The 17,684-nt window shown below is 43.5% G+C and overlaps 3 protein-coding genes across 5 annotated transcripts in view; all 3 read left to right on the plus strand.

Moving 5' to 3' along the window:
• LOC110989465 (uncharacterized) overlaps positions 1-6,807 on the plus strand; it is a 58,198-nt gene extending 51,391 nt beyond the window's left edge. For 2 of the 3 annotated variants that reach the window (XM_087141889.1, XM_022253859.2), the window contains exon 4: positions 2,479-6,807. In XM_087141889.1, the coding sequence (XP_086998015.1) occupies positions 2,479-4,490 (2,012 nt within the window). In that variant the 3' untranslated portion in view covers positions 4,491-6,807. The remainder of the gene's footprint in view (positions 1-2,478) is intronic. The other variant, XR_015426597.1, reaches the window with a different exon arrangement.
• LOC110989458 (platelet-activating factor acetylhydrolase-like) overlaps positions 1-17,684 on the plus strand; it is a 68,312-nt gene that overhangs the window by 23,873 nt on the left and 26,755 nt on the right. The gene's annotated exons all lie outside the window — the stretch shown is intronic.
• Positions 6,947-8,519, plus strand: LOC147797923 (uncharacterized). The gene has a single exon (XM_087141893.1). The coding sequence runs from the start codon at positions 7,408-7,410 to the stop codon at positions 8,503-8,505; it is 1,098 nt and encodes a 365-aa protein (XP_086998019.1). The 5' UTR covers positions 6,947-7,407; the 3' UTR covers positions 8,506-8,519.

The following is a 17,684-nucleotide window of genomic DNA, read 5'->3' on the forward strand; positions in this document are numbered from 1 at the left end:
GTTCGAGTCCCACCCGAGTAAGCTTGTGACTTTTTTGGCAAGCTCTCGGACAAGCACTGAGCATACAGTGTTTATTAATATACATGTATACGTTGGGTAAAGGCAAAACCTGTTATATAAATTAAACATTAACCCATTGTCAAATTTCACCTTATTACTGGTCTTCTGAAAGGATGCACTTGTACACTTATGATGATGGAGAAGGTTGACAGAACGCTGCCCATAAATGCACTTGAAATAAACTTGCATGCACATGTGCACGTACTTGAAGATAAAACTTACCAGAGTCCTTCTAAATGAATGGTAAATGACTGCATGTCATTTGTAGGAATGCTATTGTTCGTGTGTAATTATTGCAGTGCGAGTGTTCGGGGGGGGGGTAATTTTTTTTCCTCCCATTTAGGGTCACTGAGAAAAGTGCTTTTTGTGAACGACAAGACAATGACAAGTGAATGTACTTAAATTTCAGAGACTACCTTTGTCTAGCACTTTATATAGCACTACACTGATGTTATGCATCACTGTAAAACATAATAAGTAATCATTCAATCAGGTGATGTAATGCTGGCCCAGTGAAATACCACTATCTTCCAGGTGGTCTTAAACGTTTGCAAATGACTGTATTTTTATTTGATTGGCAGGTAATTTGCAGCACATATTCAATCTTGGAAATCAAAACAATGAGTTCAAAACATTAAAAAATCAGACGTCAGACGTAACAGGGACAGGGAAAATTGGACCCCAATTTGTAGAATACCCCAAATGCACATGACATACATTTACATGTATACTGTACACTGTCTTTCAATCAAATGGGATTTGAATAGTAATCGGGTTTGTTATGTTGGATAGCTTTGAGTAAATGGCTCACATCACCTCTACAGTGACCCGTGTACTCAGAAAGACTGAATAGTGAATTGTTGCCTGTCTGCAATACATGCAGATGATTGTAGGCAGGGTTTTCCTTTTGTCGTTTACATAATAGTTCACAGCAGTGTTAGGAATGAAATGACAGGTGCAGTATTACTGAAGACTTCCAGTTCCTCAATTGATATTCAGTTTTTAACATTTTGCTTGACTTCTAGCAAGTTGCAAAGCTGTTGGAGCATGGCTTCCTCTCAACACTACCGTCAAGCAAGAATCACACCAGCCTGATGAAATCCACGTGCTCAGAATTGGTAAGATTCACTTGATATATTTACCAGTCAAAAACAAAGAAAGGCTAAAAGATTCAAGAAATGAGAATTCTTGGAATCTGTCTTTTACTCTGAATTTTGTCATAACAGTGCCCTTTGTAACGAGAACTGTTGAAAGTTTTGTTTCATCACATAGAAGGCAGATAGATGAAAGACTTTGGACAAAATCCAAGAGTAATTATTAAGCTGAACACATATGAGAGAATGAGGCAAATGCGGAAGATCAAGTCTTCTACAAATATGCCTCATTATGGCATTTGAGTTTTACATGTGTAAGCCAGAAGTAAAATTGCCATTTAGTAATTTCACCACTGTGCTGCGCTAAATCCTTTGCTGAATGTTTGAGTAGTTTCGATTGCTTATCAAATATTACCATCCCTTTCCTTCAGAAACATCCCTTACAATAATAAACTCCCCAAAGTTCCTTTTGTTAAATAAACCATCTTTCCCTTAGTAATGAAAAAGAATAAACAGTTTATGTACGAGAACTCGCCCATATCTAAAGTCACCAAAGACCAGCTATAAGATCCCTCTCCTATTAATTACAAAGAAACAGAAATACATCTGTGACCCGCTCTGCAAAAAAGAGTAATAAGTCGTGCAATGCCAAAACATGTTATGGCCTGTTCTATTTGGAGTGGGCGAAGTTTCTTCAAAATGGGATTTTGTGTTTTTTCCTAAAATAGCTTCTATAGCATTCATATTTTCAGAATTTGTGACTACCAACACAGATACTGATAAATATTGATAAAAAAATGATCATTCAGTAGGAAACCCTACATAGCATTGTGTTTCCAAGTGCTACACTTTATGAGCTTTTCTCGAAAAGTGCTTTTATTGAATCCGAAAATGTGGATATACGGATGTCCATATATCTCCAGAATGCAGCGCACTACAGGGGTCATTCATACATGTATATCAGATCGTAGCTTTTGATGTACAGAATCAAGCCATACCAAAAACCGGTATCCTGAATCTGACGACTTATTACCCATTTTCCTAGAGCCGGTCACATTTCCATTTCGGAAATAAAATTGCAGTCCACCATCCTTACAAATTACCCCTCTGCCTCCTTCCCCTTCTTGATACACCTGTCATTCTCAGTGGGATTGGAGTGTTGCGAAAACCCAACAAGTGTGTGATGGTTTTCCAACACTTGGACCTCATGGAGAATAGAGTTATGTTGATGGAAGGGCAAAACCTAGCATATAAATCTAAAAATTTGTTGGAAAACTGAAGTTGTTTCCTTTTTCATGTTTTGAATCCGTCTCAAATTATGCAGGTAGCGAGTTGGACAAATGCAGGCTCTTTGATAAGATAGGAAATTACAGAGCCTTAGTGAGGGTCAAGAAAATCAACCCATCAGAAATTACAGGCCTTCAGTGTTCAGCAGAGGAAGGGGCTAAAATGAATCCCTCATCATGGCAGGGGAAGGGTACTGCAGTAGAGGAAGGTCATTTTCAGACTGGAAGTTCATTTGAGGATGACACAGCTGATGAAGGAGATGTCACCCTGGACACCTGTCGGGACGATAGGAAAAGAGGCGGTCACAGTGATACTGAGGAAACCATGGAAGGCACGGGTACCAGTAGAATTTTAAGATCCAGTAAATCCAGACGCAGTGGTAGCAGTGAGCCAGCGACCTTTGATTGCAGTAGGTGCAAGCGAGCTTTTCACTTTGGGGAGTTTTCCGCCGACCGGCCTTTCCAATGCCCACACTGTCAGCAGAGGGCAAGCCGAACTCAGACGGAAATTTGGACTCCCCCACCAATTCTGGGAAATGCAGCTGATTTGCCCAGCACTGTGGCCTTGACAAAGTCAGACAGGCCATTTCCATGTTCAAAGTGCCCCAAAATATTCCAGCAGAGGGACAATTTGACAGAGCACATCAGAAGCCACAACAGAGATAAATATAGGCCTTGCCGTTGCTTCATGTGTGGCAAAAAATTTTTCACCCCCAGTACTCTGAAGTCACACATCCAAAAGTTCCATCGGAGAAAGCTCACCCCCAAAACCAGTGTTATGTCTGCACAGCCCCTCAGACATGTCAGGAATGACTTGATCTCAACCAAAAACACACCCATGTCTGAAATGGTCCAGATGTCTGAAGCAGGTGTTGCAAAAGAGAGTGAAACAGACCATCATCACCCCTGCAGCTCAAAGACACCGGAGACAATTCCACGTTCCAAGCAGTTTTTTCTTCAGAAAGAGCATAATGATGCCAACAGTCCAGCTGGTCACTCCAAATCGGATGAGAGCCAGCACGCACCTGTAATGAAAGACATCCACAAAAAGTACATGTACAAACGACTCCATGTAAGCAAGACAATCCAAACTGGCTTCCAGTGCAAGTTGTGTCGCCGAGTTCTGTGGACTTTTCAAAGTTTAAAGACCCATCATCAAGCATGTCATAAATGCACCATATGCTCCAAGGTTGTGTCTAACATCGGTAAACACATGCACAGTCACAGTAACAAGAGACCTTTTCATTGCCCTGAGTGTTCGATGCGGTTCAAGCAGCCGGCAAACCTCAGAAGGCACTGGGTCACTGTCCATCATAAAAACTTGTTCAAATGCCATCACTGCGTCAGGGTCTTTCTACATCTTGGTGCTTTGAGACAGCATGAGGAGCATTCCCATCTGGGGATGGAACAAAGAAGCAGCGAGGAGGACCCTTCAGAAGCAGCCGCAATGAACGCTAGTCATCGGTGTCCATACTGCCCCAAGACCTTCACCCTGAAAAGGAGGCTGGTGGATCACATCGCCGCACACACCAATAACAGAGTGTGGGTCTGTAAATTCTGTGACAAGCCATTTAGGTTCAGGGCCACGATGAAAAAGCATGAGAGAACTCACAGTGAATTTACAGCTTTAAACAGTTGTGCCGAGAGCAATGTCTTCTCAACTAACACTGCAAAGGGAAAATTCTCTGAAAAGTCACCACAACGATTGGATAAGGGATTGGCTATCATGAAGTCACATGTGCCAAGCCATGGTTTTGTTGATACCGGTACAGCTGCTCCAGTCTCCGTTGCTTCATACGGAAGCCGTTCCTCTGGGACCGGACTGGAGCTTTGCTGTCGAGTCTGTGGAATGTATCTTTCCTCCCGTTTTCGTCTCGAGAAACACGAGAAGCTCCACACCACGAAGCAGTCCCTCTCCTGTCATATCTGCAGAACGCTGTATTTTTCCAATGGGCACGTGATGTCGGATCTTTGCAAACACATGAGACCAAAATTCGAGAGGCTCAGGAAGAAAGCCAGGACAGCGGAAAACAACTTCGTAGTAGCCTAGTGGAGCATGAGAGAGTTCACTTAAGAGATGAGAGACCATTTTGATGTAACATTTGCTACGCTTTTTTCCCAACAAAATCTGCCTGGTAGAGTCATCAGACTGATGAACATACATGTAGATCACATTCTGGAAACAGGACCACTGAAGTAACTTTTAGCCGAGGCCCGTAAATGTATGTTGCTGAAACGTTGAGCTCTCTTCATGCAGTAGGTTTGATTGAAAGCCTTTAGGATAATGTGCCTGATACTACCCATGTCAGGGAATCTGCATGCATCAGCCATATCCTTGAATTATGCCATACAAGTCCCATGCTCTGCATCAAGTCCTAAACACATCTATGTAGCCATAATGACACCGAGCTTAAGGTCAGCCTTACCAATACACATCACCTTATGGGTGAAAATGCCAGTCGCATGCTGCAGCCAGACTGCGGAACCATCTAGCTCAAATACATGCACCGTCTCATGAAAGGGTTCACACAGTGCATTTGTTTCTTCAAGTACATGTACACATTTGTGTCTTGCATGCTGCTTCTTTCTTTCCTATATATTTTGCTGGCCTCATGCAACTCTGCTTAATAGAGGGATTTCACATTAGTGCCGTCTGCGCATATTTTTTTATTATTTTTATTTCACGTGTCAAGTCATCCTGAAAGACTCTTCCACAAAAATTTGCAGCCTGAAAAGTCTTAATTTAACATACATGTACCTGTATGTACATGTATATGACTTGACTCCTTATTTTCAATCGTCTGATCATATTAAGAATTGAAGCCGACACATACATGTACATGTACGGCCTCGTTTTCAAACGTGGAAGTACGCAGATCAACGCGTATTGGTATCCCTCTATTGAGTAATTGTGCAAGTGCATGGCAATCAACAAGCTTGTGTCAAAATCAGGCACGTTTCTTTCAGACGCTGCTTTTATTTTAATCAGTTGATTAAATTGGAGGCAGTAAATCTTGAAAATGGACACGCAAAATGATCAATATGCCTTGGCTTTGATATTTGAGTTCCAGACAAACAATGTAAATTTTAAGTTGGAGACAATTTCACATTTTAAGCATACCAGTAGGGTCGCATCAAGAGATTTCCAAATGCAATTTGCTGAAAATCACCCTTGTCCCAGTTTGTATGTCATGTACATGTAATTGTACATTTACAATTCTTCCTTGTTTTGACATAATTGTACCACATCGCCATTGTTTTCAATTAGAAAATTTGGGTTTTCATGATTTTAATTGAAATGTATCTGTAACATGAAATGGGTTTTCCCCTGATTTGGTATCACAGCGCCAGGAGAACTTTGTGTATAAATATTCATGAATTGTGTTGATCAAGATAGATATAAATATTCATGAATTGTGTTGATCAAGATAGTTATAAATATTCATGAATCATGTTGATCAAGATAGATATAAATGTGGGGAGTTGCCCGTATATTTATCATGTATAATCTACATGCACATGGTATACGCCTTTAAGATCCTTTCAATGTTTACGTTGTTGCATAGCAACTGAGAGGGTCCCCTCACCCTTCACGTTGACGTGGCCTTGCGCCTCTATTGGAATTAGCTCCATTTAATTTCTATCGTGATAACATAAGATTTAGCCGGAATACCTTCCGCCGACTTCATTATCTGTTTAAAAACGCTTGTATTCATTTTTATTGTAATACGGGCATTGTCAACATTTTTACTATTTATACCGCGCTTGGATATGCCGGTCTGCCCAGTGTGCGTTACCGACCCTTCGACCACGTCTAGTCCTTTTTTCTTTCCGTGGCCATCTCGGTGGAGACAGCGCAACATTTCGGGACCATTTCGGACACTTTTCAGCCTGTTCCCTTGGAGTTGCTGGGCCCTGCAGACCACTGTAGGTCTCACAACCCGTGGTGTCTGGGTGAGTCGGGGTTTGGGGGGTATTTGGCATATCATAGCGCCGGTATTTTGTAATTTCATCCATTATACGTTGCCATTTATGGTCACTTATAAACGTTCAACATGTACATCGTCTTCGCGCTGTACCGTCACGTGGTCAGTGCATTTGCATAAAGCCCCAAAGCCACCGTGAATAGAAATTTGGGTTGTGCTGTTAGCTTAAATAGCATATTCGCTTCTATGTATTATGTGTAATATGTATAAGCAGTACGCACTCATGCCATTGCGGTACACCATTGCAATTGATGTCATTGTTGTTTAATTATTGTCCATGAATCAACTAAAGCACTTATGTAATTAATTAGGGTTCGTGCTTTTGTATTAATTTATAGGGTTTTCTTTCCATTGACGAATAAATTGGAGGTGATTATTTGACGACCTGTATTACAAGCTGATCCAATCCATCCCTTACCGGGAGACCAGTCTCCCCCCTCCGGATCGTCAGGGTCCGCCCCCAGCGGGCGCGCAAGCGCTGCCGCTACAAGTTCTTGGCGTCGTAGACAGGATTGGATGAATGTGGAGCTTGATGTTACTGTACCCCAGATACCGTCGTGTGATGAGGGACGAGACTGCTTTTTGTTAAGACACGCTGTGGTTATAGTTTGTTATTATCATTGTGTAATAACACCTTTTTGCTTAAATGCACTTTTTACTGTAAAGGTAATCACATGTGAGTGCCTGCCTTTTTTTAAACCTATGCGTGTTCTTAAGGCAATTTCCTGATTTAAATGTCATTTTTGTTACATGTTACATGTTTATTGGAGTACTTGTATATCTCATTTTTCTTGTAACTGCCCGGGGTGCCCAGCAGTTTATCAGCACATGTATTTTGATACCATAGTGCTTGTATTATTACGTAGCTCTGTTGGTGATTGCATTTTAAGAGGTTTTGCCTCTCTTGTTGTTTTTGGTGGCCCGTACGTGGTTTGTTTGTCACTCTGACGTTTTGACTTTAGTTGACTTCAGACTAGAACCATGGCGACACCTGAGGGTTTGGCTGATGTAATAACAAGGTCGAACCAGGCATTGGCAGAAACTCTGGCCAATGCTTTTAAAGGGCTCAAATACCAGAGGGCCTCGACGGTTAAGCTCTCGAAATTTAACGGGCGCCCAAGGAAATCTGGGGACCCGACCCTGACTGAGTGGCTTGACGATCTTGAAACTTATTCCCGTCAATTGAGCTTGTCTGAGGACGAGAAGTTGTCGGTAGCAATAGATCACCTCGGCGGTGACGCAAAAGAAGAAGTTCGCTGCTGTCCAAAGACCGAGAAAGACCAGTTTAGCAAACTTCGGGCTCTTCTTAGGTCTAGATTTGGCACCAAGGAGACAGTGCAGTCACTGAACTGCACATTTTACTCCCGAAATCAACTAGAGGGAGAGAGCCTGGAGGACTATAGTAGGGTACTCATGCGACTATATGACCGCATGGAAGCGGCTTCCACAGACCAAAGTGAGAAAGAGGCACTGGGTAAACTCAAACAAAGTGCTCTTAAGGAACAACTCACGCGTGGTGCGCGTGATGTGTTAACGAAGCGCGAGCTTCGTCGACTTATACATGAGAACCCTGAACTCCCTTTCTACAAGTTTAGGGAGCTTGCTTTGAACATCTTGCGCGATGTTGATGGTGAACCAGCAAGAACATGCCCACCGACATGTTCTGTGCCTGACATGAATGGTGCGGCTCCGCATGTGGATGCCGCGACCTCTTCTTCGAAGACTGCGCGTATAGGGGGCGATCACGAGTTACTTACTGCATTGATCGAGGGCCAGAAGCATCTGCGCGAAGCAGTGGAGCGCCTCACGCAACAGCAAGCGGAAACCTTAAAGCAGATACAAAAGTTGACAAACACAATTGCTTGTCAGAGTACTGCTGACCAAGCAAACCAGAAACAAATTCCGAAGAATCGGAAAACCCCTGTGCAGTGTACTTATTGTAAGAAGAGCGGGCATTCAGTTGAAAAGTGCTTCAAGAAAGAGTACGACTTGAAGGCTAGCGCAGAGAAAGAGCAAACTGGTAGCCAGGCAAAAGCATCTGACAGACATGTTCAGGAAAACATGTCGCCTCCGTCGTAGAGGGCGAGACGTCGGAGGAAAGTGTTAATGAAGAGCCCACATTCAGTCCCATTACTTCTGATACAAGTAGGGTTTGTGTAGAAGCTGACAGGCGTAAGCTTTTTGCCAGCAGTCCTACTGCTGTGATTTTGATCAATGGAGTTCCGGCAAGGTGTATTTTGGACACCGGAGCCGAGACTTCGATGATATCATCACAGTTCTACCATGGCCATTTGGCTAAGGTAGTTGGGGGGTTGGATGATGTGGGTGGGTTCTTCAAATTGATGGGTGCGAATCACCTCGAAATACCACTTGAGGGTTACTTGGAGACACAAGTTGAGATTTTAGGCCAGAGGTTCTGTGCCAGTTTTGTAGTCTCTAGTAGTAAACTCTGTCCCGATCCTGGGGACAAGAGTAGTAAATATCCAGTTTTGCTGGGGTGTAACATTCTTAGGAAGGTCGCATCCAATGCAAAGTTTCTGGAGGTCTGTCGGCCAAACTCGGACTGGGATTTGGCCATTCGTTGGTTCCGATCCATGACGTCTGCTGGTGCAGATGGAGGGGTAAGGGAACCTGTGACCACCATTTTTGATGTCTTGACACGTGGTGAAGAGACAATCCAACCACGGACCGTGAGAGAAATTCACTGTGTACTAGGTGGGTCAGTAGTCGACCCGCAAGGTAGACTTATGTTAGTCCAACCTTACCCAATTAGTTCATCATTGGATGAAATTCATTGTGGAGTACGTGATCTAGAGGGTGCGTGCCACATTGTTGAGGGTCTGCAGCAGGTGGATGGACCTCATTTGTCATTGTTGGTTGCGAATACAAGCCCCAATCCATTGGTAGTTCCACCTTCCACTAAAATAGGTACTGTGAGTGATGCTTGTTTGACAGAGCAGGTTGTGGTTGATTCTATTGATAACTGCTTCCATGTGTCCGTGCACAATGTTGTGGCAGGTGTGCCAGACGTGACGGATGTTGATGCTGAAAGTTCTGGGCCGGTGGGTTCGGAATCCCCTGGGCATGGTGGTGTGCAGGGTTCTTGTGATCAGCAAGGGGAGTTGTTTGTGTTCCATGATGGTACAGAATTCTTGTTGCCTCCTGGTATTAGTCTTAGGAGTCTAAATGCCACAGATGCACTGTCAGCGGCCGAGTTGATTCGGAAGCACCAGAATGTTTTCTCAAAGGGTCAATTTGATCTCGGCTACTGTGATTTGATCCCGCATGAGATTCACCTTTCAGATGAAAGGCTGATTAACTTGCCTTACCGCCGAGTAATACCAAGTCAGATATCAGAGGTGAAGAAATTGTTGCAGGATCTGCTTGACCGTAAGATAATCCGGCGATCAGCGAGTCCGTATGCTAGCCCAATAGTGCTGATTAGGAAAAGAGATGGACAGTTGCGACTGTGCGTCGACTATAGGTGTCTTAATGCTAAAACGCATAGAGACGCTTTTCCGCTACCTAGGATCGATGAGACCCTAGAATCACTCGGAGGGGCCAAGCTGTTCTCTTCTCTCGACCTAGCGCATGGCTACTTTCAAGTAGCCATGCATCCTGACTCGGTAGCCAAGACTGCGTTTAGAGTGCCTTGGGGGTTGTACGAATTCCTTCGTCTTCCCCAGGGGCTCTGCAACAGTCCAAGTACTTTTCAAAGGATCATGGAGCTGATCTTTGGCGACATGAACCTTTCAGAATGTGTATTGTACTTGGATGATTTGCTCGTCTTCTCGGATACTTTCGAGGAACATTTAAGGAGGTTGGACAAAGTGTTCAGTAGGCTTGAGACCCATGGCCTGAAGTTAAAAGGCACTAAATGTCAGTTGTTCCGCACATCCGTTACCCACCTTGGTCACATTGTCAGTGACCAGGGTATTGCTGTAGATCCTACCAAGATCGAGAGAGTCAGAGACTGGCCGACTCCAACTAACCTTGATCAGCTTCGTTCATTTCTGGGACTAGCGTCCTACTATAGGCGCTATGTGCAGGGGTTTGCAAAAATTGCAGCACCCCTGCATGCACTGAGCGGCAAGGCCCCAGAAAAAGTAGGGAACTCTAGGGGGACCCTGCCTTGGTCAGAGGAAGCTGATGAAGCCTTTCAGACCTTGAAGAGCGCGCTTTGCAGTACACCAGTTTTGGCCTACCCTCAGTTTGACAGGGACTTTGTGCTTGAGGTTGACGCGTCCCTTAAGGGACTTGGGGCATGTCTATCCCAACGCGACGATTCGGGTTGTCTTCACCCCGTAGCATATGCCAGCAGAGGGCTCAGGGGAGCGGAAAGAAATTATTCCGACCTCTCTAGCTTTAAGCTAGAGCTTCTTGCCCTAAAGTGGGCTGTGTCAGAGAAATTCAGAGAGTATCTTTGGGGTAGGCATACACTGGTTTTGACTGATAACAGTCCTGTTGCCCACTTGCAGACAGCCAAACTAGGTGCAACTGAGCAACGTTGGGCTGCTCAGTTGGCCCCGTTCGACTTAGAGATAAGATATCGATCAGGTCGAAGTAATAAATGTGCTGATGCACTCAGTCGGAATCCCCCTGAGGTGACTGATGTTGGGGCGGCGTGTGTGTTTCAAACTTCAGCGGAAAGTACCTCTGTCCCCGTAGAGCTGAGGCCTGCCTCAGCAGGCCATTCCGATTGTGCAGGAGGTGTGAGCGCATCTGATGATGACGCTCCCTTGGTGACACCTTCGGTGTTCCCATCATATTCCCACTCTGACTTGGCGACAATGCAGAAACAAGATGAGGCCCTTGGAGTTGTGTGGGGTCTTTGGAATCGCCGCTGGGACCCTGGGCAAGGTCACGCTGATGCTGATAGCTCTAATGCAGAGGTAAAAGGATGGGTCCGAGAGTGGTCACGCTTGATAGAGTGTAAGGGTGTGCTATATAGGTCTGTTGAGGACCCCGGACTTGGTCAGGTGACTCAGCTCTTAGTTCCAAAGAGGTTGCGAAGGGTTATTCTTGAGGCGTCACACGATCAGTGGGGCCACCAAGGGGTTGGCAGGACCCTTAATTTCATTAGAAGGCGTTGCTTCTGGCCGGGGATGAGTTGCCATGTGCGGGAGCACATCCGTAACTGTTATCACTGCACAGTCTCTAAGGCTCCAACACCAACAGTACGTCCACCGATGAGACATCTGCTTGCGTTTCGCCCACTCGAGAGGTTGGCGATTGATTTCCTAAAGCTTGACCGCGGTCATGGTAATTACGAGGACGTCTTGGTGATGACCGATTCCTTCACCAAGTTTGCGTTGGCTGTAGCTTGCAAGGACCAGACGGCACCTACGGTTGCTCGAGTCCTGCGGGACGAATGGTTCACACGTTATGGGGTCCCTGCACAAATCCATTCAGATAGAGGGAGGAATTTCGAGAGTCACCTGGTACAGGAGATTTGTGACTTGTATGGTATCAAGAAGACCAGAACGTCCCCTTACCATGCGCAAGGAAATGGGCAGACCGAAAGGTTCAATAAGACTTTGTGTGGTCTTATAAAGTCGCTGGATAGTCACAGTAGGAGCAAGTGGCCAGAACTGCTTCCGTACCTTGTCTTTATGTACAACAGTACACCCCATTGTGTAACGGGCTTTGCGCCATATACACTAATGTTCGGTAGGGAACCTCTCGTACCTCTTGATCAGCTCATTAGCAATACGGGCAAGAGTTGGAGCGAGAATGTTGCTCAGCAGCAAGCAACATTCCTAAAGCGTGCGCACAAGTTGGTTAAGGATCGTATGATCAGCGCAGCAGCGGCTAATAAGCAGCGCTATGACAAGCTAGCCCAGGCGAGCCCTCTTCCGATTGGGAGCAGGGTATTAGTGAAGCGGTGTGCATTCACAGATCGCCATAAGCTAAGCAACCACTTCTGTGAGGAACAGTACATAGTCGTGAAGCGCAATTCTGCGAAGGACTTGTATGCGGTTAGGCCTGCTCTGGGAGGTCCGGAAAGATGGCTGAACCGGAAAATGTTGGTTCTTGACCCTAGAGGGGAACTCACCCAGTCAGGGGATCCATTTCAGAAGTTGCCAACCATAAAAGATTGTTCTGATTCTGATACAGGATCAACTTCAGGTGACTCTGAGGATGAGCTGCTGATCGCTGTTCCAGGGCGGTTGTCTGATCGTGCTGACAAGTCCGTTGCGGAGTTGCCTTCTGGTGAAGAAGCTGTTCCCCAGCTCAAAGAAACGACTGGACCGCGACGTTCTGAACGTCTGAGGCAGAAATGCCAATCCAGCACCCTGCCTACTGGAGTCACCTAAATTAGTTCCTGTAGTTTCATTGCAAAGCCTTCTAGCAAGCTGAGAGGAGGGGTCGCCTGTGTGTAGCAGGACAGTGGCATTTTGCCACCTCCTTATTCATGCTTGTCAGCTTGGTCGAGCTGTAGTGGGCTTGTGCTGTTTCGATCATGTACATTATGTAATTTGATCTAGGTGGGGCACATTGTATGCCCAAAGTACATGTATTTTGCCTGTACGTATATTTTTGCATTCAGTTTGTTATACATGTAATATATTGGTACATGTAGTTTAGAGTTAGACTAAGTTCCGAAGTACCCTTGTTACTTTGTTATTTTGCCCTCGTTTGTTTTTCGACGGCTTTGCAATGTCTGAACCGCTCAGTGTATATTTGTTTGGGCATTCTTTTGTGAAAAGACTTGATAGGATGGCCCGTCAGGAACACCAGTCCGTGGAAGAATTACTTGGGCTTGCTACAGAAATTAACTTGACTGTCGAGGGTCATCCAGGTTTGAGTTATGACCGTCTATTTAATCATGTTGATTATTACTGCCAAAAGATGCGGTTGTTGAATTCCATTGACGTTTTGGTACTTGATATTGGTACAAATGATCTCTGTCTCCCTGAAATTACGCCAGAGGTTCTAGTTGGGAAGAGTTTTGAGTTCCTAGATGTGTTGGAAAGTAGAGGGATATCACCCCGAAAGGTGGTATTCCTATCTATAATACAACGATCTAAAATCACTAGATCTGGACAGGTCGCGGTGACGACTTTCAATCATAGAATGAGAAGGTTCAACTCACTCTTCAGTAGGAGACTTAGGTCGGAACGTCAGAACGTGTATCTGTTCACGCAGAAGCGTGTGAACTACCCTAAGTATTTGAGTGATGGTTGTCACCTCAATATAGAGGGTATGAACAAGTATTGCAAGGGTCTCCGAGCGGCCATTGTTCGCTATGGCTTTCACTAGTTTGTAGAACTAATACATATATTTTTCCCTTGCAACTACGATTTTAGCTAGGCTATATCGAAGAAGATCAAAGGTGTCCACTCTTGAAAAAGAGACAGGCTGTGCCTCACCGATGATCACGCATTCTTTTGCATCACTTTTATCGGATGTTGTTAACATGTTTTATACTTTTGTACTTTAAAAAAAAAAAAGTGATTGACAGCCGTTAAGTGATCACCAATGAGTGTCTTTTGAGGATAAATCATTTTAGACAAGTTTGCCCTGGAAAGGGGAATCCCATTTTGGTATTATGTCTCCAAACTTTATCTTACATCAGTGATATATTATGTGAGGTTATTCCCGGCGTTATGCTGTTAACATCACCATCCTGGGGCGTATGGTGTCAAAGTAGGGAACTTGTGGGGAGTTGCCCGTATATTTATCATGTATAATCTACATGCACATGGTATACGCCTTTAAGATCCTTTCAATGTTTACGTTGTTGCATAGCAACTGAGAGGGTCCCCTCACCCTTCACGTTGACGTGGCCTTGCGCCTCTATTGGAATTAGCTCCATTTAATTTCTATCGTGATAACATAAGATTTAGCCGGAATACCTTCCGCCGACTTCATTATCTGTTTAAAAACGCTTGTATTCATTTTTATTGTAATACGGGCATTGTCAACATTTTTACTATTTATACCGCGCTTGGATATGCCGGTCTGCCCAGTGTGCGTTACCGACCCTTCGACCACGTCTAGTCCTTTTTTCTTTCCGTGGCCATCTCGGTGGAGACAGCGCAACATTTCGGGACCATTTCGGACACTTTTCAGCCTGTTCCCTTGGAGTTGCTGGGCCCTGCAGACCACTGTAGGTCTCACAACCCGTGGTGTCTGGGTGAGTCGGGGTTTGGGGGGTATTTGGCATATCATAGCGCCGGTATTTTGTAATTTCATCCATTATACGTTGCCATTTATGGTCACTTATAAACGTTCAACATGTACATCGTCTTCGCGCTGTACCGTCACGTGGTCAGTGCATTTGCATAAAGCCCCAAAGCCACCGTGAATAGAAATTTGGGTTGTGCTGTTAGCTTAAATAGCATATTCGCTTCTATGTATTATGTGTAATATGTATAAGCAGTACGCACTCATGCCATTGCGGTACACCATTGCAATTGATGTCATTGTTGTTTAATTATTGTCCATGAATCAACTAAAGCACTTATGTAATTAATTAGGGTTCGTGCTTTTGTATTAATTTATAGGGTTTTCTTTCCATTGACGAATAAATTGGAGGTGATTATTTGACGACCTGTATTACAAGCTGATCCAATCCATCCCTTACCGGGAGACCAGTCTCCCCCCTCCGGATCGTCAGGGTCCGCCCCCAGCGGGCGCGCAAGCGCTGCCGCTACATAAATATTCATGAATCGTGTTGATCAAGATAGTTCCCACCATGCGCTGTCCGTAAACATCGTATAGATTTCAAGAACTGCTGACATTTTCCTTGCTTCTAAAGCATATCTGACGACTTGAAAAAAGTTAGCATCCTATTGTCGGGTTCAACAACAATTTTCATGTATTGTAGCTACATATACTGTACATGTATAGTGTTGGTATTTTTATACAGTGTACAGAATGGTAATATTTTTTAATTAAAAATTGTGAATTTGCAATATTCTGACATAGTTTAGGCACGACAACAATCGTGTAATTTTTTTAATATTTCTTCTTTAAACTGACTCATTCTTCAGGTTCAAGCAGATGGCATTAAATCTCCTTCTGCCAATTTTCAATTTTAACCAGAAACTTAAAAGCCGGTTGGCAGTAATTGTATTAGTGTTGAAGCTGCTGAAACATGCACACTGTGTGCAGACTAGAGCTGGGAAAAAGCTGAAGCAGAAGGAAATGGTGGTCGTGTTTGCTGCCACCAAGTGTCTTTGCAGTCTTGTACAGTCCATAATCTAAACTACCTCGCTGAGATCTGTATTCTACTTGTTGAGATCCTAACATTTGTTTTAAGAGGGCAGTACGGGAAAAATGTTGAGTATATCTACATTGTGAGATAATTCTGAGATGGTGACATTCTGAAGTGGTTTACAAGCGGTTCACAAACATTTCTTTACTGGGTTTGCCAAGCTATTTAACAAGGATATTGTCCTAGTATCTCGATGGATTAATTTCAGAATGTAGATTACCTACTGCCAGGAGTCCAGAGAGCACAGTTATTTCAGAATATTGGTCATTTCAAGATGATCGTAAATTTTTTCCAAATTGCCATTTTGTAAGTAATAAATCCCATTATAGTCATCCTTTCATCATTCTGAGGCAACAGGGATCTCAGCAGTGTGTAAGAATTTTAAAGAACATTAGTTGTTCTAAATTCTAAAACGATGTATCATTAGGTCTTCCGCATAATTCCTCCCTACGTTTTTAAGCAGCGTACATGAAATTTGCCTGTATTTTTTATACTCGGTGATTAGCAGGTTATAGTTGTTTCATGATAGTACATGAACTTCATTTCCAATTAGTTTTGCTATTTTTAAAGGGTCTTAGTACTTTTAAGGGTTTTGTGATTATGGCAGTTTACACCTTCTTGAGCACAATGTTGATTTTCTGGGTAAAAACTGCAATATTTTTAATACATATGCTGTGCTCAGACAGTACTAGTAGATTTTAATAATTATATCCCTAGATGTTTTATTTCATCTTCCTCCGTGATTTTCTGTTGTTTGAGTACATGTTCAACCCTTGCTGTGAAATGTTGTCAGTGGGTTTGCAATTAAAACAGAAATACCTGTCAAATTAGTTTACAAGTGGCTGAGATATTTCATCGCCTGGACCCTTAAATAAAATAATAGCATGTCGAAAGAGACACTTCTGGATTTTCCGGGCCCCCGAGAATATCATTTTTATGGAAGGGGAGAAACATAGAAACATGATGAACAAACTATTGCTCCCAAGGCGTTATAAGTAATGTAAAATTACAATTTCACAAAGAAGGTTAAAGAATTGGACATCTGAAGAGCTGGGCTTCTAGCCAAATTGCTGATGGCTGATTGATTTTTTTTGGGGGGGGGTATTTAGAATTCCAATCCGCGGTAATTGGACAGATTGTGAACAATCAATGATTTAATTAATAGTGTACATTTCCCTATTCGCGCCGAAGAAAATGGCCATTTGGCTGAGAATTTTCCTGTGACTGTTGGAGAGGGCTAATGCGCCCTCGCCGGCCGTAATGTTTAAAAAGTGATCACAATAACCAATACAAGTAAAAAGGCCATTATTTTCCCGACTTTGTTTCTGATGGACGGCAAAGCACCAAGTTCAGCATAATCCGGGGCATATTTTTCCTTGATATATTCTTCATTCTCTCCATGCATCGGTTCTTTGCTCTCTTTCCTTGTCTTTTTTTTTTCATGATAAAATTTCCAACATGGGTCAGAATTGCAATTGATGCCCATGGCCCAGTGTAATAAACCGAACGTTATTCGGAGAAAACATAACTTATAAATTAAAAAAAGAAAAGAAAAAAAAATTCTCTGGACATCGAGGCCAGGAATGTGGCAACAAGGGATTATATCGATCTTCGGCCGAACTTCTTCTAGTTGCCGAGGACTTGCAGTCAGTTAATCATACATAGCTAACACAGCCAACGGGGGAAGTAAGCCATCATTTCCAAGGTATTTCCAGAAAGTGGCGATGTTCATGTCCTTTCTAAATCTGTTTCCCCCACCTTTTTTGTTTTGTTCTTTAAATTTGCTGGAGGTTTTTGCTTTTCTTTTTAACTTCACGTAAATCCGAAAGCGGGGATGTTAATTAACCCCACTTGACCGGATGATGGGATATTTCATGTTCCCCCGCCCTCACTTTTTTATACTGAGAAAAAAAACACAGCAGACTGTGAATTATTTTTCGTACTTGTAAACATTACCAAAATTTATCCAACAGGACTCAAATAGAGTGAACAATTAATTTCTTTTTAAGTAATACGTCTTTTTATGTGAGGTCCG

Source organism: Acanthaster planci, linkage group LG10 (assembly GCF_054643075.1).
Source record: "Acanthaster planci isolate LZ-2023a linkage group LG10, COTS_SCS, whole genome shotgun sequence".
NCBI classification, from domain to species: Eukaryota; Metazoa; Echinodermata; class Asteroidea; order Valvatida; family Acanthasteridae; genus Acanthaster; species Acanthaster planci.